This window comes from Siphateles boraxobius, unplaced genomic scaffold, assembly GCF_051911475.1.
Source record: "Siphateles boraxobius isolate OS27281-9 unplaced genomic scaffold, OSU_SipBor_1 13, whole genome shotgun sequence".
In the NCBI taxonomy this organism is placed as follows: Eukaryota; Metazoa; Chordata; class Actinopteri; order Cypriniformes; family Leuciscidae; genus Siphateles; species Siphateles boraxobius.
In genome coordinates, this window is record NW_027508733.1 from 510,001 (window position 1) to 535,000 (window position 25,000).

The following is a 25,000-nucleotide window of genomic DNA, read 5'->3' on the forward strand; positions in this document are numbered from 1 at the left end:
AAATTAGGTTACAACAGTGCATAAAACTAAGGAAATTATGTCTTATTTAAGAACAATTGTTTCAATGCACTTTAAAAAGTGAACGTCATTTAATTTGCATAAAAGATGCGATGCTTGATCTGGTTTATATTTGCTTATTGCGCCCTCTTGTGGGCATAAGAGACAATACTGTACTTTTTTCCCTATTGCCTTTAGAATACGAATATAATTAACATACAATTAATTTACATAAAATTAACATAAACCGAATTAACTTACAATTATTATGTGACACAAATAAAATTGCATGCTAATTATGTTAAGAATTCTAATATAATTCGAAATTCTGCTAATATTTAAGAAAGAAATTCGAATTTAGCTTTTCAGACATGTTGACAGCCCTAATACACTCATCCTGTGTCGCTGTGTGAATGACTCGTCTCTATATTCAAGAATTCATTACTCCAATGAGCGCGTTGTTTCTGCATTCAATTATTACATTGTTTAAATTAATACATTTTTAGCTAACTGTGATTTTGTATATGTGCATTTCTGAAATACATAACTTAGAAAGTTTCCTCTGATTACAGAAACTGTAGATTGTAATTCGGACTCGTGCATTTTCTGTAAAGCTGCTTTGAAATGATGTGTATTGTGAAAAGCGCTATACAAATAAATGTGAATTGAATATATGAGCGTGTGTGTTTTAGCGAGCCATTAACGTGACGGTGGCGGTCAGTCACATGCGACGTCTTCAGCTCGCTCACGCTGACCCTGAGGTCATGACCCCCAGCCTGACCCCGCCCCCGCTGATCGAGGTGCTGGACGTCTCGTCTCCAGGCCCCGCCCCCAGCGAGCTGGACACCAATGGGAACCCCTCGTGCAGTCACATGACCCTGTCGCCTCACACTGATGTCATCAGGGGGCGTGGCCCGCTCAAGGCCTGCAACAGCGAGCCGATGCACGCGCTGGTCATCTCAGAGACCGGTCAACACGTGTATCACTCAGAGTCGGACCTGTGTGCGTCAGACTGCGCCGCTAACAGGTGATGTTAGCATCCAATACTGTGCCAAAGACTTTTTAATCGTTTTTGTGATTGACATCTCTCTCAAGTATGTTCACCATCCGGAGCCATTTTCACTGAACAATGCAGAATTCATGCAGTCATGCTTTTGAATTTGACCCAAAAAATAGAAACATCGAGCAACATAATGAATATCATAATTCCCAAAGAGCATGTCTAGTTTTACGGTTATTCCATGTTCAAATCACAAATTTGAGAAAGTTACTACATAAAACTTAACTAGCAAAAACTGTTTGAGTTGGCAAGTCCAATTTGTTCAACTAAAATTGCAATGAATCAATTCATAACTGATTCAGTGAGTCGATTCCCAACGAATTGAAATAGTGTTGTTTTAAAAAATCAGAATTAGTGACTAGATTCATTTAAAATTCTGAATCGACTCATTTGATTAATTGAATCGACTCATTTGATGAACTGAATCGATTCATTTAATGCCGTGAATTGATTATTGATCGTTGAACTGAAATTTTAATGAATCAATCCACAACTCTTATTGAGTGAATTTATTACTAACGGGCTCAAAAAGTTGTTTCGTAAATTCAACTCAGTGTGTCAACTCATTTGATTCTGTGAATCGATTCAGTTGGATGTTTCAAATTAGCAGATTTGGTGAATCAAATAGGTCTATTTGCTGATTCACAACTCCCATTCATGCATCATCGTGGCATGTCTCATGTTTGTATATATTTTAATGCAACAAGTGTCGATAAATATTGCTGTTCATAACTATATTGCAGTTTATTGCTTTTAAAATGTACACAAACATACATAAATTTATATACTTATTTAAAACATGCTTTTATAAGTAATTGTGCTGTTTTTTTATTTATTTTTTAACTTATTGTAAGAACCAGTTTGCATGTAGCTCTTCAGTGGCTGGTTGAATTAAGTTAAGCCCTCATGGGTTTGTTGTGTGTTTCAGGTCGGACAGAATGATGTGTGGCACAGATGGGCGTGGCCAAACCTTTCAGACCGGCGTTTGCTCTTTGATGTAATTGTCTGACTGACAGCTGTCAATCAAATGAAGTGAGTATCCACTCAGGCCTCTGCTTTAACCATCACGTGATCGTGAAGGTGTGTGACCAGGGTTTGAAATAAACAAATGCGGGCAGGATCAACGAAAAACACTGTCAATCCCGAGACAATTTGGCGTATTTTATTATGTTTACTCACTTTGCTGGGGAAGATCATGCAAGACAAATCTGCGCAGTCGTAATGATATATTAAATACAGTGTGTTGCGCAGAATCTGCTCATATCTGGCGCACTTGAACACACACGTCACTACACAACAAATAACGAGCGCTTGTTCATTTGCATTGAAGCAATAGCGAAGATTAAAAAGCATTTGATTAACAGAAAACACATTGTTATTTTCCAACATATTTAAATATATTTTTGATGTTCTTTGTTCTGTATTATTGATCTGTCCTCCTAAAATACATTTTTGATGAAAATTATGAAAGTGGAAGGAGATGCTGGATGACAGGATTTTGTTCGAATAAGAAATTAATGTATGAAATCCAAATATAACTATAAGATGTGACATACTTAATCTGGTTTATTTTTTTTTCTTCTGTTTTTGGCTAGTAGAAGTTCTGATTGGCCGGTAACTTAAAAAATTTAGTAGCCAAATTGGCCCGGTGAGTGAAAAAGTTCATTTCAAACCCTGTGTTTGATGTCTCTCTCTCTCTCTCTCTCTCTCAGATCGTGTTTATCTGAGCGTCGGTTCGTTCCGTCACACGTCGGACCCACAGACGGAGTCGAGCGAGTGCCAATCGCACACACACACGCTTCTCAACCCTTCATCTCTGACTGTACAGCGTGTCATGTTGAAGAGACCGAGAGCGCGTGAGACCGTACGGTCTGTTTGTCGTATTATTTCACCTACTGTCAGCATATATATGTTCAGTAGTCATATTTACACCCGTGGTGGGCTGATCAGGGTGCATCATGGGAAGGGCGGATCACATGTGCCACTGTTCTACAGTAAACCGCTGCGTGTTTGAGTGTGTTTAAGGTCAGAAATACTGAAGGACTGTGTTTAAATATTATTTTCTTATTTATCCTTGCTGTTATAATCTCTATGTTTGTGTTTTATATGTGCTTATAAGATCATCCTGTCTGTTGAAAGCTGGATGTGTATTTTCAGACCCCTGCTGTATCCATAAACATGCGGCTGTATTGAAAAACATCAAATAAAACTATTTACGCACCAACTTGAATGTGGGCAAGTTTCATTAAAATACAACATTTTGTGCAAAAAACTGAGAAATCAATTATTTTCAAAGACAACAATGTGTGTAAGCAATGCTTTTATCACTTGTTTCTGCTTTTTTGCCTGTGTTTTGATCAGGAGATTCTGTGCTCTTTCAGAAGACGTGTAATAGCGCCCTCTACCTTATAACAGTGAAAACACGGAAAGACAGAAAGAGTTAATAGTTTTATTGATCACAACATACTCATTTTAGTAAGCACTATGTAGTATGCTAGTTTCCCACTGTAAATATAGCAGCTCGATGAAGCACACTCACAATCCTCACTGAGACACGGTGTAACTGATGTGTGTTAGTTGTGTGTGTCATAAGTGTTACTGTTGTGTGTTGTGTTAGTTGTGTGTCATCAACCCTGGCACATGTTCAGACTGGTGACTTTATAGCGAATATCGTCTCTGAGTTTCTCCACCTGAGCGTCCAGACCGGTTAATCGCAGGCCGTTCTCCTCCAGCTCTGTCGCTTGCTGCCGTATGGACGCTTCTTTATCTGAGAGACAAACAACACGAGCGGTTACCGTGGGTAATGTGTGTGCGTGACATTATGGGATGGATGTTTTGATTTTAGTATAAATTGCATTTAAAATTTAAACTTGAGTAACAAAAACAGTTCATTCAACTGACTCTGATTCAGTGGATCATTCCTAATGTATTCAGTCAGGGAATCGACTCATTTGATTCATATATTTGAATGAATAAATCCAATCGACTCACCGAATCAATCAAACAAACATACTAAATGATTCAAATGAACCGATTAAATTAATGAAATTAATCTATTCAGAACTTTGATTCAATTATTTGTTCGCATCACTCTAAAATGTATCACAAATGTCTACAAGACATTATGGGATGTATGTTTTGATTTTATTCTAAATTGCATTTAAATTTGAACCTTTAGTACATAAAACAGTGTTTGAGTTGAATTCATTCAATTGACTCTGATTCAGTGGTTCGATTCCTAACGAATTCAAACAGCCAGTGAATCGACTCATTTGATTCACATATTTGAATGAATAAATCAAACCGACTCACCGAGTCAATCGAATACACTAATTGACACTAATTGATTCAAATGAACCAATTCAGTGAATCAAATGAGTATTTACTGATTCAGAACTCTGATTCAATGATTTGTTCACTTCATGTTTCTAAAATGTCTTACAAATCGGTAATGTGTGTGCATCGCATTATGGGATGGATGTTTTGTGGGCGTTACCTTTCAGAGCCTTCATGATGTCAGAGGTGTCCGTCATCAGAGACTCCGCCTCCTCCTGTAGCTTAAGTAAACGAACACTATCTTCCCCTGCCTGAGTGTTTTCAGCCGCGGCTCGTTTCATCCGCTCAAACTCTTCCTTCAACGCCTCCAGTTCCTACAAACACGCGTTGCTTTACTAACCAAACCATTACTAACTATGACTAGTGAGGGTTGTGAAAAGACGGCACCAACTCCTGCGAAGACTTCAGATGACGCTAACTCTGAATCAACATGCACAAATGCCACATTTTTCTAAATGTCATAAGTCACAAGTATTCATTATTTTACAAATAAACAAGTATTGATCGCTACACAAATAAATGTGAATTGAACTGTCGTGTTTCAGTACCTGTGCGGCCCGGTCGGCCTCGTCTTGAGCAGAATTTGCCTGATCTTGAGCGTCGTTCGCCAGCGCTGTTCCTGTCGTCACGTCGTTCCTCAACGTGTCCACCAGGGGGCGAATCTCATCCATCAGCCCTGAAATATCCACAATCCCCTGCTCAGCGGGAACCAGCACGTCCTCTATCTGAGAGAGAGAGACGATAAATCCAGGTTAATTTGAGTTCTGAGGTCGTTTCCGTTGTTTCCGCACGCATGACTCGAACTGACCCGCTCAACGTCTTTCTTAACGTTGTTGGTGATGTTGACACTCTGCTGGATTTTGTCCTCCAGGTCGTCGAAAATGTTCTCGTTTTCATCCATCATTTTCAGAAGACTCTCGCCGTCCTGCTGGATGCCAAACGCTGCGTCTCTGCAAACGACCAGTCAAGAACATCAGACAAATACAGATATATATGTAAGCAATAAGGTACTCGAGGCTGCGAGATCTCACGATATAGCAATCTGCTGCGAGATCTCACGAACTCACGTATGATCGCGCGATATAGCAATCTGCTCTTTCGGTCAGTCTGCTTTCTCTGCAAAGGGGCCAAAACTCTGGAATGCTTTACCTACTAATTTAAAACTTGAGACCGATGGCAATGCTTTTAACAGGGGACTTAAACAACGGATAAAAACAAAACAACAGTGCTCGCATGAATAACCTGCTACTGAGATATTTTCTGCTTATGATGCTTTTGCTTTATAACTTATGTATGTCAATAATTTTTAGCATCTGTAATCATATGGTATATTTTCATTATCCTTTTTAAGTATTGTTATTATTACTTTGTTATCTGTATTCTCTTTTTAAAAGCCTCCCGTGGACAGGTGTTGAAAATTAGCATGTGTGCTATAACACCCAAGCAAATGCAAATCTGCCCTGTGCTGAATTGCTGCAGAGCTAAAAATAGAAGCTCTGCGTTATATGTGGGTGTGTGTACCGTGTGTCGTGGGCGGTAACCAGCAGGCGTCTGGCGTTCTCCAGCTGCGGGCGGCTAGTCGTCAGGACGCTGGAGTATGTGTGTGTGTGAGTGAGTGAGTGTGTGTGTGTGTGTACCGTGTGTCGCGGGCGGTATCCACCAGGCGTCTGGCGTTCTCCAGCTGCGGGCCGCTAGTCGCCAGGATGCTGGAGTGTGTGTGTGTGAGTGAGTGAGTGTGTGTGTGTGTGTGTGTGTGTACCGTGTGTCGCGGGCGGTATCCACCAGGCGTCTGGCGTTCTCCAGCTGCGGGCCGCTAGTCGCCAGGATGCTGGAGTGTGTGTGTGTGAGTGAGTGAGTGTGTGTGTGTGTGTGTGTGTACCGTGTGTCGCGGGCGGTATCCAGCAGGCGTCTGGCGTTCTCCAGCTGCGGGCGGCTAGTCGTCAGGACGCTGGAGTATGTGTGTGTGTGAGTGAGTGAGTGTGTGTGTGTGTGTGTGTACCGTGTGTCGCGGGCGGTATCCAGCAGGCGTCTGGCGTTCTCCAGCTGCGGGCCGCTAGTCGCCAGGATGCTGCTGCTGTCGGGCACTGAGACCATCAGATCCTGCAGATCCTTCAGCTTCTGCTTCAGCTGATCCAGACTCAGAGGCAGCCGGGCCTCCAGAACCGCCTCACACACTCGCTGGACCTGCTCCGGGTCTGACTGAGGCTCTGAGGGGGCGACAACACAGCGCTTTACAACACTACACACTACAGCCACATTACACACTACAGCGCTTTACAACACACTACACACTACAGCCACATTACACACTACAGCGCTTTACAACACACTACACACTACAGCGCTTTATAACACACTACACACTACAGCGCTTTACAACACACTACACACTACAGCGCTTTACAACACACTACACACTACAGCGCTTTACTACACACTACAGTGCTTTACAACACACTACAGCGCTTTACAACACAGCGCCTTACAACACACTACAGCGCTTCACTACACACTACAGCGCTGTAGTGTATAGTAAAGCGCTGTAGTGTGTAGTGAAGCGCTGTAGTCTGTAGTGTGTTGTAAAGCGCTGTGCTGTAAAGCGCTGTAGTGTGTAGTGTGTTGTAAAGCGCTGTAGTGTGTAGTGTGTTGTAAAGCGCTGTAGTGTTTAGTTTACAACACAGCGCTTTACAACACCGCGCTTTACAACACACTACAGCGCTTTACTACACACTACAGCGCTTTACTACACACTACAGCGCCTTACTACACACTACACACTACAGTGCTACACTACACACTACAGCGCTTTACTACACACTACAGCGCTTTACTACACACTACAGCGCCTTACTACACACTACACACTACAGTGCTACACTACACACTACAGCGCTTTACTACACACTACACAGCTTTACTACACACTACAGCGCTTTACTACACACTACAGTGCTTTACAACACAGCGCCTTACAACACACTACACACTACAGCGCTTTACTACCCACTACAGCGCTTTACAACACACTACAGCGCTTTACTACACACAACAGTGCTTTACTACACAGCGCCTTACAACACACTACACACTACAGCGCTTTACAACACACTACAGCGCTTTACTACACACTACAGCGCTTTACTACACACTACAGCGCCTTACTACACACTACACACTACAGTGCTACACTACACACTACAGCGCTTTACTACACACTACAGCGCTTTACTACACACTACAGCGCCTTACTACACACTACACACTACAGTGCTACACTACACACTACAGCGCTTTACTACACACTACACAGCTTTACTACACACTACAGCGCTTTACTACACACTACAGTGCTTTACAACACAGCGCCTTACAACACACTACAGCGCTTTACTACCCACTACAGCGCTTTACAACACACTACAGCGCTTTACTACACACTACAGTGCTTTACAACACAGCGCCTTACAACACACTACACACTACAGCGCTTTACTACACACTACAGCGCTTTACTACACACTACAGCGCTTTACTACGCACTACAGTGCTTTACAACACAGCGCCTTACAACACACTACACACTACAGCGCTTTACTACACACTACAGCGCTTTACAACACAGCGCTTTACAACACAGCGCTTTACAACACACTACAGCGCTTTACTACACACTACAGCGCTTTACAAAACACTACACACTACAGTGCTTTACTACACACTACACACTACAGCGCTTTACTACACACTACAGCGCTTTACAACACACTACATACTACAGTGCTTTACAACACATTACACACTACAGTGCTTTACAACACGCTACACACTACAGTGCTTTACAACACACTACACACTGCAGTGCTTTACAACACACTACATACTACAGCGCTTTACACCACACTACAGCGCTTTACTACACACTACACACTACAGCGCTTTACTACACACTACACACTACAGCGCTTTACAACACACTACACACTACAGTTCTTTACAACACACTACATACTACAGCGCTTTACAACACAGCGCTTTACAACACACTACACACTACAGCGTTTTACAACACACTACACACTACAGCGCTTTACAACACAGCGCTTTACAACACACTACACACTACAGCGTTTTACAACACACTATACACTACAGCGCTTTACAACACAGCGCTTTACAACACACTACAGTGCTTTACAACACACTGGACACTACAGTGCTTTACAACGCCACACTACAGCGCTTTTCAACACTACACACTACAGCGCTTTACAACACAGCGCTTTACAACACACTACACACTACAGCGTTTTACAACACACTACACACTACAGCGCTTTACAACACAGCGCTTTACAACACACTACACACTACAGCGTTTTACAACACACTATACACTACAGCGCTTTACAACACAGCGCTTTACAACACACTACACAGCTTTACTACACACTACAGCGCTTTACAACACACTACACAGCTTTACTACACACTACAGCGCTTTACAACACATCGCTTTACAACACACTACAGCGCTTTACAACACACTACACACTACAGTGCTTTACTACATACTACAGCGCTTTACAACACACTACATACTACAACGGTTTACAACGCCACACTACAAACTACAGTGCTTTACAACTCACTATATACTACAGCGCTTTACAACACACTACATACTACAGTACTTTACATCACACTACAGTGCTTTACAACACACTACATACTACAGCGCTTTACAACGCCACACAACACACTACAGTGCTTTACAACACACTACAGCGCTTTACAACACACTACACACTACAGTGCTTTACTACATACTACAGCGCTTTACAACACACTACATACTACAACGGTTCACAACGCCACACTACAAACTACAGTGCTTTACAACTCACTATATACTACAGCGCTTTACAACACACTACATACTACAGTACTTTACATCACACTACAGTGCTTTACAACACACTACATACTACAGCGCTTTACAACGCCACACTACAAACTACAGTGCTGTACTGCAGCTGCTCAATGCCACACTTCATACTACATCCTGACTGCAGTATGCATACTATATATAGTATGTAAATTCTCCTTTTCTTTTACATACCGCTTTAAATACTACTTTATGAATTCATGGTATATACTTCACAGTGTACAGCATGTCAAAATAAAGTTAAAGCAATGACACGTGTGTGTGTGTGTTACTGACCTGACAGGAAGTCCCTCAGTGTGTTGATGAAGTCTTTGGTATCTTTCAAGTCTCCGTCCACGTCGGCTTGCACCTGCTTGATCTGATTGGCCAGCTTGTCAGTGGACAGTCGCACCTTATTGGCCGAATCTTCAGCTTCCTGTATCTGTTTTTTCAGAGAGCCAACTTCAACGTAAGTCAATGTAAAATCAAAACGGACTACTCTAGCTGGTCATGTGTGTTTGTACCATCTTTATATTTCACAATTTCAATTTTTGCTTCTCATAATTGTAACTTTTTCATGATTTAACTTATATTTCTCATAATTGTGACTTTTTCATATTTTTTTATTAATGTAATATTTACTTATGTATAATGTTGTTATTTTTATATGTAATGTTTATAATTGAATATTTGTTTATTTATTGACAATTTATAAAAATATTTATTATAAAAAAAATGTATTCAATATTTACAAGTGCAACTTTTAATTCTCATAATTGCATCTTTATGTTTCTCATATTTATCACAATTTTTGGCTTGTTTAGCATATAATTTTTATTTTTACTCATTTAATTTTTATTATTGAACGTTTACTCCTTTGTAATATTTTTTATTTTTATATGCAATAGGTATAAATAAATAATAGTAAAACTGGTAAAACTGGTGGTACCTGTTCCGCTGCTTGTGTGATCTTGGCGTTGAGATCCTGTAGTTTGGCCTTGACCTCGTCGGCGTCCTGAAAGGCCTTGTTGGCGTTGGGCAGTGCTCCTATGCAGGCGTCCTCCGCTCCACAAGGGGGCGCTGTGTCAGGTGGACACAGGTCGCCTCTGCAGCGCTCCGGAGTGCAGGGCTCCACGCGATCACTGCCACAGACCTATAAAACACAGCTTTACTGGCCCGTTCATCTGTAACTAGCTCTTTCCGTCAGCGATTATCTCACCTTGCTGGCGGTGGGAGTCAGATTGGGTCGCGTCTCCAGATCCTCCTTCAGTTTCTGCAGGTCTTCGGTGTTTCCGGGCTGAAGGGCGTTCAGGCCACTCAGGGCGTTTTCTCGCACGCCCTCCGACTTCTTCAGGACGTCTTTGGTGGCGTCGGCTCGCTTGACGGCGTCGGTCGACTTCTCATACGACTTCTGAATGGCGTAGAAGTCACCTGAGCGGGAAAAGGTTTACATTATTCGATAGGGTTGGGAATCGAAAATACTTGAGGTCAGGAATTGGATACTTGTTATAAAATTTAAATATTGATTCCTCTTATCGATTCCTTTGTGAGCGTTTCAATACTTCTCAAGCGCGAGACGACTCTGTTTTCAGAGCTGCAGGCGTGTGTAAATATATCGGGAAACTCTTAAAGTGACGGCAGCCTAATATTCCTGCTGTCTCTATAATAACACTAGTCAAACAACAGAAGACAAGGAGAACATTTACTCGTTCTTCGCTGAATAACTTTTGTAGCTATATTTGTAATGTATATTTTCTTGTGCAGTGTTATTTTACATTTGATTACAGTTTCTGTAACTGAAAATCTTAAAACACTTTTCATTTTAATCGTATCTTGGTTCAGGTAATTCAGCTAATGCTTATTGCTTGTTCTTCTATGGTGTTTTTAAAACACAGGCAAACGTTCCTCGTGTAAGTGTTCTTTATCTGTTGATTTCTGTTCACGATATTCAGCTACAATTAAATGTTTTGCAATAAGACTTAATGTGAATGATATCTAAATTTTTTTTTTACCATATTGGAATCGATTAGCAGAATCAAATCGGAATCTTTAAAATTCAAACGATACCCAGCCCTAATTAGCGATCATGCTACAGAATAATCAGTCCAGAGTCACACGCTACAGATACGCACTGGCGTTGGTGGAGCCGGCGTTGGTGAAGGCGTCTCTGCGGCTGAAGTACTGCAGACTCAGAGACGACAGCAGCGACTGCAGCGCGTCCAGCTCTCGCTCCAGCTCTCGGTCCTGAGGCTGAGACGGCAGAACAACACTCATCTGAGACCTGGAGGAGCACAGACACAGGAGTGAGTGAGTGTGTGTGTGTATGTGCGTGCGTGAGTGTGTGTGAGTGATTGTGTGTGTGTGTGTTTGTGAGTGAGTGTGTGTGTGTATGTGCGTGCGTGAGTGTGTGTGAGTGATTGTGTGTCTGTGTTTGTGAGTGAGTGTGTGTGTGTATGTGCGTGCGTGAGTGTGTGTGAGTGATTGTGCGTGCGTGAGTTTGTGAGTGAGTGTGTGCGTGTGTGAGTGAGTGTATGCGAGTGTGTGTGTGCGAGCGTGAGTTTGTGTGTGTGAGTGAGTGTGTGCGAGTGTGTGTGTGTGCGTGAGTTTGTGTGTGTGAGTGCGTGAGTGTGTGTGTGTGTACCGGAGCGTGTTGAGTCTCTGCAGGGCTTCGGTCAGGGCGCGGCTGGACTGCGGGGGAACAGACACGGACTCCTGGATCAGAGCGAGTGTGTCCTGGAGTGTGCGGATCCTGCGGCTCGAGTCGCTAGACGTCGGTCGTCCACTAGAGGACAGCAGGGAGTTGGAGAGACGCTCCAGACCGAGCGTGAGCTCCTGCAGACGCGTATTCATGCTGAAAAAGCAGGACGGGCACGCCGGGCATTCTGGGAAACTGGCGCAGTGCCCGCGAGCGCAGACGTCACAGCGAGGGCCGGTAATGCCGGGTTTACAGCGGCACAAGCCTGTGCGTTTATCGCAACCGCCCGACTCTGTGCCCGAACGCTCGCAATCACACGCTGACATGACACACACACACCAGCAGGACACTTTCAGTATCACATTGTATTAAACACAACAAATACATTAAATATTGAATAAATATAATATAAGATAAATTTACATATCATAAGATTATAAAAATGTATTATAATAATATTAATATAATATTAAATAAAGTGAAAATGAGAATTAAATTTCACATATAAACAGAATAATTGAAAATTTAACTTTTTTGTTAGTTAGTAATCTAGCTTACTAACATACAAACAAACTTACTAACAATAACTAACTAAAAACTAGCTTACCAAATAACTAACAAATAACTTACTAACTAACAAACCTACTAACTAACTTACAGACTAACAAACCTTCTAACAACTAACTTGCAAACTAACTTTCTTACTTACAACCAACTTATTAACTAACAAACAACTTACTGACTAAAAAACTTACCAACTTACTAACTAACAAACCTAATAACTAACAAACTTACTAACTTACTGACTAACAAACCTACTAACAACTAACTTGCTAACTAACTAACTTTCTTACTAACTGACAACCAACTTACTAACTAACAAACTACTAACTAACTAACAAACTCACTGACTCACTAACTTGCTAACAACTAACTAACCTGTTAACTAACTTACTAACAAACTTACAAATATACTTATTACCTAACAAACAACCAACTTACTGACTAAAAAAACGTACCAACTTCCTGACTAACAAACTTACTAACTAACAATTAACTTGCTAACTAACTAACTTTCTTACTTACTAACAACCAACTAACTAACTTGCTAACTAACTTACTGATTAACAAACCTACTAACTAACAACTAACTTGCTAACTAACTAACCTTCTTACTAACTGACAACTAACTTACTAACTAACAATTAACTTATTAACAAACTACTAACAAACTAACAAACTTACTGACTAAAAAACGTACTAACAAACTTACTAACTTATTAACTAACAAACTTACTAACTTATTAACTAACAAACTTACTAACTTATTAAATAACAAACTTACTAACTTATTAACTAACAAACTTACTAACAAACAAACTTATTAACTAACAAACTTACTGACTAAAAAATTACTGACTAAAAAACTTACTAACAAACTTAATAACTAACAAATTTACCAACTAACTAACTAATTAAAAACTAACTAACTAACTAACTAACTACTGTTGATGTGTGAATGAAGGTTGTGTCGGCAGGAAACACTCACGTCTGCAGCCAATCAGTGGATCTCCGTACGTGTTGTCAGGGCAACCGCTGCAAGTCCGGCCCCCGATGCCAGGACGACACACACACTGACCCGTGCGCTAAACCACAATGAAACACACGTAAGAACATCCTGTATGAATGTATGTATGTGTGTGTGTGTGTGTTTGTGTGTGTGTGTGTACCTGGTCACAGGTGGCGCTGCGGGCGTTGTTGAGGTCACAGTCACATGGCTGGCAACCGTTGGGCGACGACGGGTTCCAGTAACCAGGAGCACAACGGTCACATGCTAAACCCTCAACGTTAGCGCGACACACACACTGACCCGTCAGCTGGTTACACACACTGCTGACTGACCCGCCAGAACTGCAGGAGCACTCTGAACACACACACACGGGCAGTTCATTAAACACATTCAGTCTAAAGACTCTTAATTACATTTTTTACTATTTAATTTAACGCAATCCATGCAATTTTATTTCATATAATTTCCTATTTATTTATTGCCAATTTAATATTTATTAATTATTTATTGATGAATTGAATATGAAGAGATGCTTGTATTTTGAATGGGTGTGTTGTGACTCACTGGAGCAGCCGAGAGGGTTGTTGGCGTCGAGGTTGTAGTGTCCGTCTTTACAGCGGTCGCAGCGATCGCCCTCCACGCTAGCTTTACACACACACACTCCTGTCGCGTCACACTGTCCCCCGCTCTCAGAGCCCGCGGGGTCACACAGACAACCTGAGGACACACCTTCATCATCAGCATCCTCATGTGTGTGTGTGTGTGAGGGGTTTTATGTGTGTGTATGTGAGTGTTTGTGTGTCTGTATGTGTTTATGTGAGTGTGTGTGTATATGTGTGTGTGTGTGTATGTATGTGTTTATGTGTGTGTGTTTATGTGTGTGTGTGTGTATGTGTGTGTTTATGTGTGTGTGTGTATGTATGTGTGTGTGTGTGTATGTGTGTGTGTGTGTGTATGTGTGTGTGTGTGTGTGTGTGTGTGTGTATGTGTGTGTGTATGTGTGTGTTTATGTGTGTGTGTGTGTATGTATGTGTGTGTGTGTGTGTGTGTGTGTGTGTGTGTGTGTATGTGTGTGTTTGTGTGTGTGTATGTGAGTGTGTGTGCGTGTGCGTGTATGTGTTTATGTGTGTGTGTGTGTGTGTGTGTGTGTGTGTGTATCCTCACGCAGGCAGGCGTCGGGGCTCCTCATGTCACTCAGAGGGTTTGGGTAGTAGTTTTGCACACAGCGCTCACAGTTGGGTCCCGTTGTGTGATGTGAACATCCGTCACACACTCCTCCAGTGCGCCGGCCCGTCGCCTCGTAACGCAGCGGGTCGAAGTGACAGCGATCAGAGTGATTATTACACTCACAACCTGCACACACCACACACACACTGACACGCTCCAGCTGATGTACACCACATGTTCATAGCTTTATAGGAAATAACACACTAGTATAACACTTCTGCCATTTTAGCTATAAGTTCTGATGTTTTAATGTTTATTTGTTGTGACGCAGACGTACGTTTGCAGGTGTGTGTGTTTCCGCTCTCCGCGGGTCTCCAGGGAAGGTCGTTGTGGAAGTCGTCACATCGCTCACAGTTCACACCGGCCGTGTTGTGCTTACAGTCACACACACCTCCAACCTGCAGAAAGCAAACACACACATGAGCTGCGGGAGCTTTACGGTGTGTGTGTGTGTGTCTGTGTGTGTGAGTGAGTGTGTGTGTGTGTGTGAGTGCGTGCGTGCGTGCGTGCGTGCATGCGTGTGTGTGTGTGTGTGTGTGTGTGAGTGAGTGAGTGTGTGTGAGTGTGTGAGTGAGTGTGTGTGTCTGTGTGAGTGTGTGTGTCTGTGTGAGTGAGTGAGTGAGTGTGTGTGAGTGTGTGAGTGAGTGTGTGTGAGTGAGTGTGTGTGTGTGAGTGTGTGTGCATGCATGCGTGTTTGTGTGTGTGTCTGTGTGAGTGAGTGAGTGAGTGAGTGTGTGTGAGTGTGTGAGTGAGTGTGTGTGTGTGTGTGAGTGATTGTGTGAGTGTGTATGTGAGAGTGCGTGCGTGCATGCGTGTGTGTGTGTGTCTGTGTGAGTGAGTGAGTGATTGAGTGTGTGTGTGTGTGAGTGTGTGTGTGACCTGTGTGTTGCTCAGGCTTCTGCACTGGTCTGTGTGTCCGTGGCAGAAACAGGATCCCATGACCTTCATCTCACGCAGGGCGTAGAACTGACTCAGGCCTCGGCCCGGCAGACTGGGAACCGGACCCAACTGGGTCAGATTGACCCGCAGACCCGTGAAGCCCGATGCCACTGAGGGGCAAACCAGCCGTCAATCATCAGTTCATAATCACACCAGCTGTCAATCATCCGGTTCATAATCACACCAGCTGTCAATCATCACATCTGGGAGTTATTAATCAGTAAATCTCATAAAGTCAAAACATCTCACCTTCAATTTTGTATTCGTTTGGTAGATCGATGTTTGAGAACTGATGGAGAGGATAATAGTGAACCTGAGGAGAAGAGAATCATCAACATATGAAGCCCGTTTATTAACAATATCATGCTTTGGTAAATCTAAATGATCAAATAAAAAGTCATAATTCCATTTTTTTATCTTATAATTTTGACTTTTTGTCATAACTATGACTTTTTATGCCACATTTTTGACTTGTCACAATTGCAACGTTTTGTCATAATTATGACTTTTTATGTCAAAATTTCAACTTTTTGTCATAATATGTGATGATTTTGACTCTTCATGTGATAAATCTGCCTAAGCATGTGGTTGTTTCTTCAGTGCAGATCCTACCTTCTGGTCCCTGTAGGGCTGGTCTGCAGTGGAGGGCAGGGTGTAGCAGTACGTGTCCTGCAGGCGTCGAGGGAACGCTGTGCTCACCTGAGGGAAGGTGTTGGGGCAGTCCGTGGCCATGTACAGGACAGGCTCCCAGGAGCCCCCGAAGTCCCTCGACCTCTCGATGACCAGCGCGTCGGGCCTCGGGCCCTGCGGACCAGAACACCGTTAGAAACAGCACTTTCATCTCAAATAAAGACTGGACACGTTTACACGCAACCAAATAATCCGTCAGTAATGGGATTGACGGCTCAATCGGACTGAAAAGTCTTCATGTAAACGCCTTGATCGATCCGATTGAGCTCGACCCGAATGACATCTCGATCGGATTGAAAGGGTCGGTTTATTCCTTTTCTGATCCGATCCAGAGAACATGTGAACACTTGATCAGATTGAAAACCGTATAAATCGTATATGACGTAGAAATAGCGTAATGACGTGTGACGCGCAGAACGAGCTGTTGAATAAAGTGTGGTATAAACGAGTGTCGTCCACCAGTCCTCGTTTCACACTCTCACACACACACGACTGGTTTTGGGCATATTTACTGTGTGACGAATATAAGCGACACAACGCTTCACACGCTCACCGTCTCCTAATTATGACCAGATAAATATTAAGTTTTTTATTAAATATTAAAAACAAATAAAGAACCAATGTAGGAGAATAGTTATTATGCGCAGACATCAGGAAACTCTGTATATTCATGCAGTGTGTGTATGGAGCTAGAAATGTGTCTTTATTACATGTGAGAAAATAAATGATCTGAGAGAAAAAAAAAAGTTTGAGAGAAAAAGTTATCACACTGATAGCAAAAAAGCATTTCATGAGAGAAAAAAGAATATTTGAGAGAAAAAGTTTTCATACCAATAGCAAAAAATAATATTTGAGACTAAAAAAAGTTTTGAGAGAAAGTATTTTCTCATAGAACATAAAAAAATATAAATTTGAATTTTTTTTTATTATTTCTGAGAAAAAAAATCTCTCTTAAAATACTTGGAAAAAAAATCTCAAATATATATTTTTTGCTATCAGTGTGAAAACATTTTCTCTAAAAATAAAAAGTGTTTCTCTCAAAACGCTTTTCTTTGCTCTCGATGCAATGTTTTGCTCTCGTGTCAGGAATTTACTTTCGCTGTGAAAATTGTGTCATGGGCGGGGCCACGTTCTTTTTTTTCCTATTGGAACGTTCCTATTGGCCAGTCGGGTGAGCATCGTCTTGTCTTAGGAGTCGAACTGAATCATTACACCATTGTTCGCGTTCGGTTCACCTAGATAGATGCAGTCTCTGCCTTAGAGTTTAGATTCTCTGCCCGAGCCCAGGCCCGACCTCGGGCCGATATTTCCCGTCACCATCCTCGGGCCAGGCCGGGCTTTTGATCTAGAGACGTGCACTCCCAACGCAAGAGAGTGTGGCGCGGGACTAGGTTTGATGGCCGAGTGCGAGCGCGGGTGCGGGCTGTAATGCACTCACTCTGTGTGTGTGGGTTCCGGGAGAATAAAACGATTTGTGGGACTCCCGCAAACTAGAAATATCTATGAATAAAACATAAAAACTAATACATTTTTATTCATCTGTTGCAGAAAAACAACTAAAACAAAATACAAATGATTTACAGGCCAGAGTTTTGTTTTATAACATGTTTGCAGCGTTGAGCGATGTAGCCAATCACAGACATATGTGTTGATTTCTTGAACGCAATGGCCAATCAGAAGCATTTAAGATAGACTCTCCTCACTGCTCAAAACTGACTTTTTGTTCAGAGCTGAATTCTGTATGCTGGCAAATCCTCTAATTATAACAAACAAAGTGTATATATTATGAAAGATTCATTGTGCAGTCAGCGTCATTGATAATAACAGAGATGTGTGAGATCGCGATGAACTGATGTCAGCTTTAGGGATTTTTCAGGGAGCGCACTTTGCGCGCATTCAGTCATGCCAAACCATGCACTCAGTAGCTGCTTGATTTTATGTTATAACAGTGGTTTGTGTGTTAATGCTTTAATAACACATAATTTATCAGGAGCATTTATGCTGATGTGTATGATGGCGACACGTAGGCTAACTTGAAAGTATTTGGAGGTGCAGAACAGAGGAGGAGGAGAAAGAAACATAGAAAGTAGTTGAGAACGTCAGTTATAACGACCCACGTATTAAAATGGTCGGGACTCGGGTTTAAATCGGGCTCGGGCTCATAATTATTGTTAATGCGTCGGGCTGGGCTCGGACACAACGTGCACGGGCTCGGGTAGGATCGGGCTTGATTTTTTGGGCCTGATCTAAGCTCTAAGTCGAGCACGGACACTCCAATGTTTGGGTAAGATGATGACACACACAACTGGATGTTAGCTGGCTGAGCAAGTTCAGCATCACTGAAGATTAAACATTAAAAATAGCACTCATATTCATGAATGAATGTGTATTATATTATTAGCTTGCTAATCGCTAGTAAAGCTAATTATTAATTAGCCATCATGCTAGGTAAACTTGCATGAGTGCTATTGTTTAATGTGTAATCTTCAGTGATGCTGAACTTGCTCAGCCAGCTACCCATCGAGTTGTGTGTGTGTCATCATCTGCAGAGACGGCATCTATCTAGGTGAACCGAACGCGAACAATGGTGTAATGATTCAGTTCGACTCCTAAGACAAGACGATGCTCACCCGACTGGCCAATAGGAACGTTCCAATAGGAAAAAAAGAACGTGGCCCCGCCCATGACACAATTTTCACAGCTAAAGCAAAATCCTGACACGAGAGCAAAAAATTGCATCGAGAGCAAAGAAAAGCGTTTTGAGAGAAACACTTTTTATTTTTAGAGAAAATGTTTTCACACTGATAGCAAAAAATATATATTCGAGATTTTTTTCAAAGTATTTTGAGAGAGATTTTTTTTCTCAGAAATAATTTTAAAAATTTCAAATATATATAATTTTTATGTTCTATGAGAAAATACTTTCTCTCAAAACTTTTTTAGTCTCAAATATTATTTTTTGCTATTGAAAACTTTTTTTCTCAAATATTCTTTTTTCTCTCATGAAATGCTTTTTTGCTATCAGTGTGATAACTTTTTCTCTCAAACTTTTTTTTTCTTCTCTCAGATCATTTATTTTCTCGCATGTAATAAAGACACATTTCTAGCTCCATATGTGTGCATGTCAAAATATCTATTCCTATATGAATCTCGTGACATATAAACACACACATCATCCCAATCACGTGTTCAGCGTTCATGTAAACACTAATCAGATTCATCAATCGAAATAAATTCAGTCCTATTGAAACAAAAGTTGTGCGTGTAAACGTAGCCAATGAGATACCTTGAAAGATAGTAGGACCGTTTCCAGGTGATATATCCCATTTAAATCCAGCTGCAGCGTCACCGGACTCACATCTGGAATAAACACACACACACACACACACACACACACACACACACACATTAACACTGTACAAACACACACTCACATCAACACTTTATAAACACACACTCACATTAACACTGTATAAACACACACTCACATTAACACTGTATAAACACAGACACACACACACACTCACATTAACACTGTATAAACACACATACGCACATTAACACTGTATAAACACACACACGCACAAACACACACACGCACATTAACACTGGAAAACCTTTCAATGATGGAATGACAGAAATGTTTGTCCTGGCCATCAAATTGTATTGTGTAATCTTGTTTACATGAAATTGCTTGGATATATTGCACAGTTCATATATATTTTTTACAGTAAAAAGTGGGTTTTGATGACTAAATTTACAACGATGAATGTGCGATTTGGAGCAATAAGGCCATTTATTCGTGTCACGTAACATAAAGTGCTGCGCTCGCGATAAACTTCTGTTAGCTATCTTAAGTGTATTTTAAACACAAGTTCTGTGGTGTAATTAATATATATAAATTATATATATATATATATATATATATATATATATATATATATATATATATTAATTACACCACAGAACTTGTGTTAATAAAAATCAACCATTAAGTGAATGACGGCAGTATTTATGTTTCGTCGACACAGATCCTGACGTTGTTCCCGCGCTCTGCTGTTGTCATCGTTACTTTCCTCAGGCGAGCGTGTCGTCCGTTGGTAAATTAAAATATGCGCTGACCGAATTATATTAATTTGACGTTTTAGTTACAGAAAATACTGTTGAAATATTCACTGAGTAGAATTAAAATTATTTGTAGGCTCGTTGATGTCTTTTAATTTCATGTATGTCAGCCAAAATCGAACGTATGGAATACCTGACATACATAAAGTGATATTGAAATAATGTTGTTGTGTTTTCATCAGCGATGTGGTTTTTGATGTCGTACCTTTCTTGGACTGCCACCATCGGTTCGGTCCGGCGCTGGACATCACGTTCCGGATCGTGTGAGCGTTATAGGCCGCGGGGTTCCGTGAGTCACACGGACAACATTTCATCTTCCACTGGGACACAGAGGGTTTGTTTAGACATTGAGTTGGACTCTGTGTGTCTCATTAAATATGGAAGCCCATTTTTGCCACATAAGAAAAAAAGTTTGGTAAATCTTATTCATGACATAAAAAGTCATTAATATGACATAAAAAGGCGAAATTGTGATTATACTAAATACAAATTTCGAATTTTATGTCATTATTATGGCATAGGAAATCAAAATGATGACAAAAATAGATAATTATTCACACCGGTCCGGTTATACTTTTGACTTTTATGACATAGTTACGGCTTCATTTAGACTTTTTATGTAATAATTATGACATTAAAAGTTGAAAATATGAGATTAAGTAAAAATTATGAAATATGATTAAAATATGATGATTAATTATGACTTTTAAAAAAACGTTCTGTCATAATTATGAATTTTTTTTGTGTGTGTCATGATTCCAAAAATGTTATGTCATAATTATGAAGTTATAATTTCAACCTGGTTACTTTTTTTTACTTTTTACTTTTTATGTCATAATTTTATGAATTTTAAACAATAATTTCATCATTTTTATCTCATAATACTTCATATCTTATAATGTTGACTTTTAATGTCACTATAATGTCATTCAAAGTCCAAATAATTTTGAAATTATGACTAGGGATGTCAATGACTTATTGAAACAAATTTTCTTGAAATTTAAAATTATGACTTATTCATAGATCTAATCAAAAAAGTTGAAATGTTGAAGTTATGACTTTCTATGTCTTAATTATGACTTTTAAGTTCATTCGTTTGAATGTTTTCACATTTTGGTCATAATTATGATTTTGTTGGGCAAATGGGCTTCCATACATTTAAGTATCAACGTTATCTCAGATGTTTCTCCTCAAATAAACACGCACAAATGAGCCAGCGACCATACAGTAAGATCATAGAGCTAAAATGTGTTTAATTATCATTGGCATGTAGCATAAAACAGTGTAATATGATGAGCGTCGCCTCAGGCTAGTGAATCAGAGTTTGTTAATTATTACGTCTCATCATGTCCCAATGAGAACAGAATGTCTGCATGAAGATTTAATTTTCAAACTATCAGCAATAACATGAGAAAACACGTTCAACTCGTGAAAACTGCTGCTTGCAAATCATAAAAAACAGAAATGAGTGATGTCACAAAAAATCTCCCAAGTTATATTTCACTCTAAAATCATACGATTTTTTTTTTAAATATTTTCATAAAGATAGTGAACCCAAAGATTTATTATGTATTATGATATTATTTTCATGACAATTTAACGCTTTTACCCCTTACATACTCATTACTGTAATGTAAAATAAATATTAAATCCAAGTACCAAACCAAGCCCAAGATAGGCGCCACATAAGATTTTTTAGGGGGTAAATCTTAATTATTTTTTAACATAAAAAATTCTAGATAAGTAAATCTTTTAAATGTTATGTCATTGTTATTTGTAATTACATACTGTGTTTTAATTTTGACTTTTATGACATAATTACTGCATAATTTGACTTTTATGTCATAATTATGACATTAAAAGTCGAAACTATAAGATAAAGTAGAAATTATGACAGGATGATTAATTATGACATAATTATGACTTTCAAAAAGACTTTCTATGTCATAATTATGACTTTTAAGTCAGAATTTAGATTTTTGTTGGTCGTAATTCTTACTTTTTAATGTCATAATTATGAAGTAACTTATTATATTCTAACTTAGTTATAACTTAAATTATAACTTAGTTATTTTTTTAACTTTTTATGTCATTTTATGAATATTTTACGCCATAATTCAAACTTTTCATCTCGTACATATGACTTAGTATGTTATCATTTTTACTTTTTATGTCATTATATTGTCATGGAAGTCGAAATTATGAGATAAATTTGAAATTATTGTGATGATATTGATGATAATGATTCCTTGAAACAGATTTTTCTTAAAACCTAAAATTATGAAGAAGTTATAGATAAAAAAAATAAGTTAAAAAGTGGAAATTATGACTTTCTATGTCATAATTATGACTTTTAAGTCAGAATTTAGATTTTTTTTTTTGTAATTCCGACTTTTTAATGTCATAATTTTGACGTTATAATTTAAATTATTTCGATTTTGACTTTTTGTGTCATCATTTTCTGAAAGAGCGGTGTGTTTCCTCACCTGTCCGTGTGGAGCGCAGACGACCTCTGACCCCATCAGTCCGCATGTGGAGGAGGCGCGCAGGTTCTGCTCTCGGCCCAGGAGCAGGTCGCCCATCGGCGGGTAACAAGCGCCTCGAGCACACTCCTGCTGTGCCACACACACCGCAGACAGAGCTGGAGACCAGAACACAGCACTTTACCACGGTAAAACTCACCAGACAGAGCTGGAGACCAGAACACAGCACTTTACCACGGTTAAACTCACCAGACAGAGCTAGAGACCAGAACACAGCACTTTACCACGGTAAAACTCACCAGACAGAGCTAGAGACCAGAACATAGCACTTTACCACGGTAAAACTCACCAGACAGAGCTGGAGACCAGAACACACCACTTTACCACGGTTAAACTCACCAGACAGAGCTAGAGACCAGAACACAGCACTTTACCACGGTAAAACTCACCAGACAGAGCTAGAGACCAGAACATAGCACTTTACCACGGTACAACTCACCAGACAGAGCTAGAGACCAGAACATAGCACTTTACCACGGTAAAACTCACCAGACAGAGCTAGAGACCAGAACACACCACTTTACCACGGTAAAACTCACCAGACAGAGCTAGAGACCAGAATACACCACTTTACCACGGTAAAACTCACCAGACAGAGCTGGACACCAGAACACACCACTTTACCACGGTAAAACTCACCAGACAGAGCTAGAGACCAGAACACACCACTTTACCACGGTAAAACTCACCAGACAGACCTAGAGACCAGAACACACCACTTTACCACGGTAAAACACACCAGACAGACCTAGAGACCAGAACACACCACTTTACCACGGTAAAACTCACCAGACAGAGCTAGAGACCAGAACACACCACTTTACCACGGTAAAACACACCAGACAGAGCTAGAGACCAGAACACACCACTTTACCACGGTAAAACACACCAGACAGAGCTGGAGACCAGAACACAGCACTTTACCACGGTAAAACTCACCAGACAGAGCTAGAGACCAGAACACACCACTTTACCACGGTAAAACTCACCAGACAGAGCTGGAGACCAGAACACAGCACTTTACCACGGTAAAACTCACCAGACAGAGCTGGAGACCAGAACACAGCACTTTACCACGGTAAAACTCACCAGACAGAGCTAGAGACCAGAACACACCACTTTACCACGGTAAAACTCACCAGACAGAGCTAGAGACCAGAACACACCACTTTACCACGGTAAAACTCACCAGACAGAGCTAGAGACCAGAACACAGCACTTTACCACGGTAAAACTCACCAGACAGAGCTGGAGACCAGAACACAGCACTTTACCACGGTAAAACTCACCAGACAGAGCTAGAGACCAGAACACACCACTTTACCACGGTAAAACACACCAGACAGAGCTAGAGACCAGAACACACCACTTTACCACGGTAAAACACACCAGACAGAGCTGGAGACCAGAACACACCACTTTACCACGGTAAAACTCACCAGACAGAGCTAGAGACCAGAACACACCACTTTACCACGGTAAAACTCACCAGACAGAGCTGGAGACCAGAACACACCACTTTACCACGGTAAAACTCACCAGACAGAGCTAGAGACCAGAACACACCACTTTACCACGGTAAAACTCACCAGACAGAGCTGGAGACCAGAACACACCTGACACTTTACTAGGGTTGTGTATCGTTTGAATTTTATTGATTCCGAATTTCGATTCCAATAATGTAAAAACAAACGTAGATATAATTCACATTCAGTGTTATTGCACAACATGTGACTGTGTCTGAATATCATGAACAATATCGACAGATAAAGACACTTACACGAGGAACGTTTGCCTGCGGTTTAAAAACACCATAGAAGAACAACTAGCCCAACTAATATAAACTTCACGCATTATTAAAGACAAATAACACTAGCAAATCGCAACAAATAGA

The 25,000-nt window shown here is 40.6% G+C and overlaps 2 protein-coding genes across 4 annotated transcripts in view; one reads left to right on the forward strand and one right to left on the reverse strand.

The window, feature by feature from the left end:
* The window catches only part of camk1ga (calcium/calmodulin-dependent protein kinase IGa), a 14,454-nt gene extending 11,173 nt beyond the window's left edge, over positions 1-3,281 (forward strand). For both annotated transcript variants that reach the window (XM_077225839.1, XM_077225840.1), the window contains exons 11-13: positions 690-1,024; positions 1,986-2,089; positions 2,770-3,281. In XM_077225839.1, coding sequence (XP_077081954.1) covers positions 690-1,024; positions 1,986-2,058 — 408 coding nt within the window. In that variant the 3' untranslated portion in view covers positions 2,059-2,089; positions 2,770-3,281. The remainder of the gene's footprint in view (positions 1-689; positions 1,025-1,985; positions 2,090-2,769) is intronic.
* A 211-nt stretch (positions 3,282-3,492) lies between these two features.
* lamb3 (laminin subunit beta 3) overlaps positions 3,493-25,000 on the reverse strand; it is a 22,335-nt gene continuing 827 nt past the window's right edge. Inside the window, exons 3-23 of one of the 2 annotated variants that reach the window (XM_077225837.1) lie at positions 23,050-23,204; positions 20,769-20,883; positions 19,725-19,798; positions 16,361-16,552; positions 15,998-16,061; positions 15,689-15,858; positions 15,087-15,207; positions 14,747-14,935; positions 14,147-14,299; positions 13,743-13,936; positions 13,562-13,658; positions 11,959-12,331; positions 11,450-11,598; positions 10,537-10,748; positions 10,267-10,470; positions 9,615-9,759; positions 6,393-6,600; positions 5,202-5,343; positions 4,942-5,118; positions 4,554-4,707; positions 3,493-3,824 (exon numbers count right to left, since the gene is read on the reverse strand). In XM_077225837.1, coding sequence (XP_077081952.1) covers positions 3,685-3,824; positions 4,554-4,707; positions 4,942-5,118; positions 5,202-5,343; positions 6,393-6,600; positions 9,615-9,759; positions 10,267-10,470; positions 10,537-10,748; positions 11,450-11,598; positions 11,959-12,331; positions 13,562-13,658; positions 13,743-13,936; positions 14,147-14,299; positions 14,747-14,935; positions 15,087-15,207; positions 15,689-15,858; positions 15,998-16,061; positions 16,361-16,552; positions 19,725-19,798; positions 20,769-20,883; positions 23,050-23,204 — 3,428 coding nt within the window. In that variant the 3' untranslated portion in view covers positions 3,493-3,684. Of the gene's footprint in view, positions 3,825-4,553; positions 4,708-4,941; positions 5,119-5,201; positions 5,344-6,272; positions 6,601-9,614; positions 9,760-10,266; positions 10,471-10,536; positions 10,749-11,449; positions 11,599-11,958; positions 12,332-13,561; positions 13,659-13,742; positions 13,937-14,146; positions 14,300-14,746; positions 14,936-15,086; positions 15,208-15,688; positions 15,859-15,997; positions 16,062-16,360; positions 16,553-19,724; positions 19,799-20,768; positions 20,884-23,049; positions 23,205-25,000 lie in introns of both variants that reach the window. The other variant, XM_077225836.1, reaches the window with a different exon arrangement.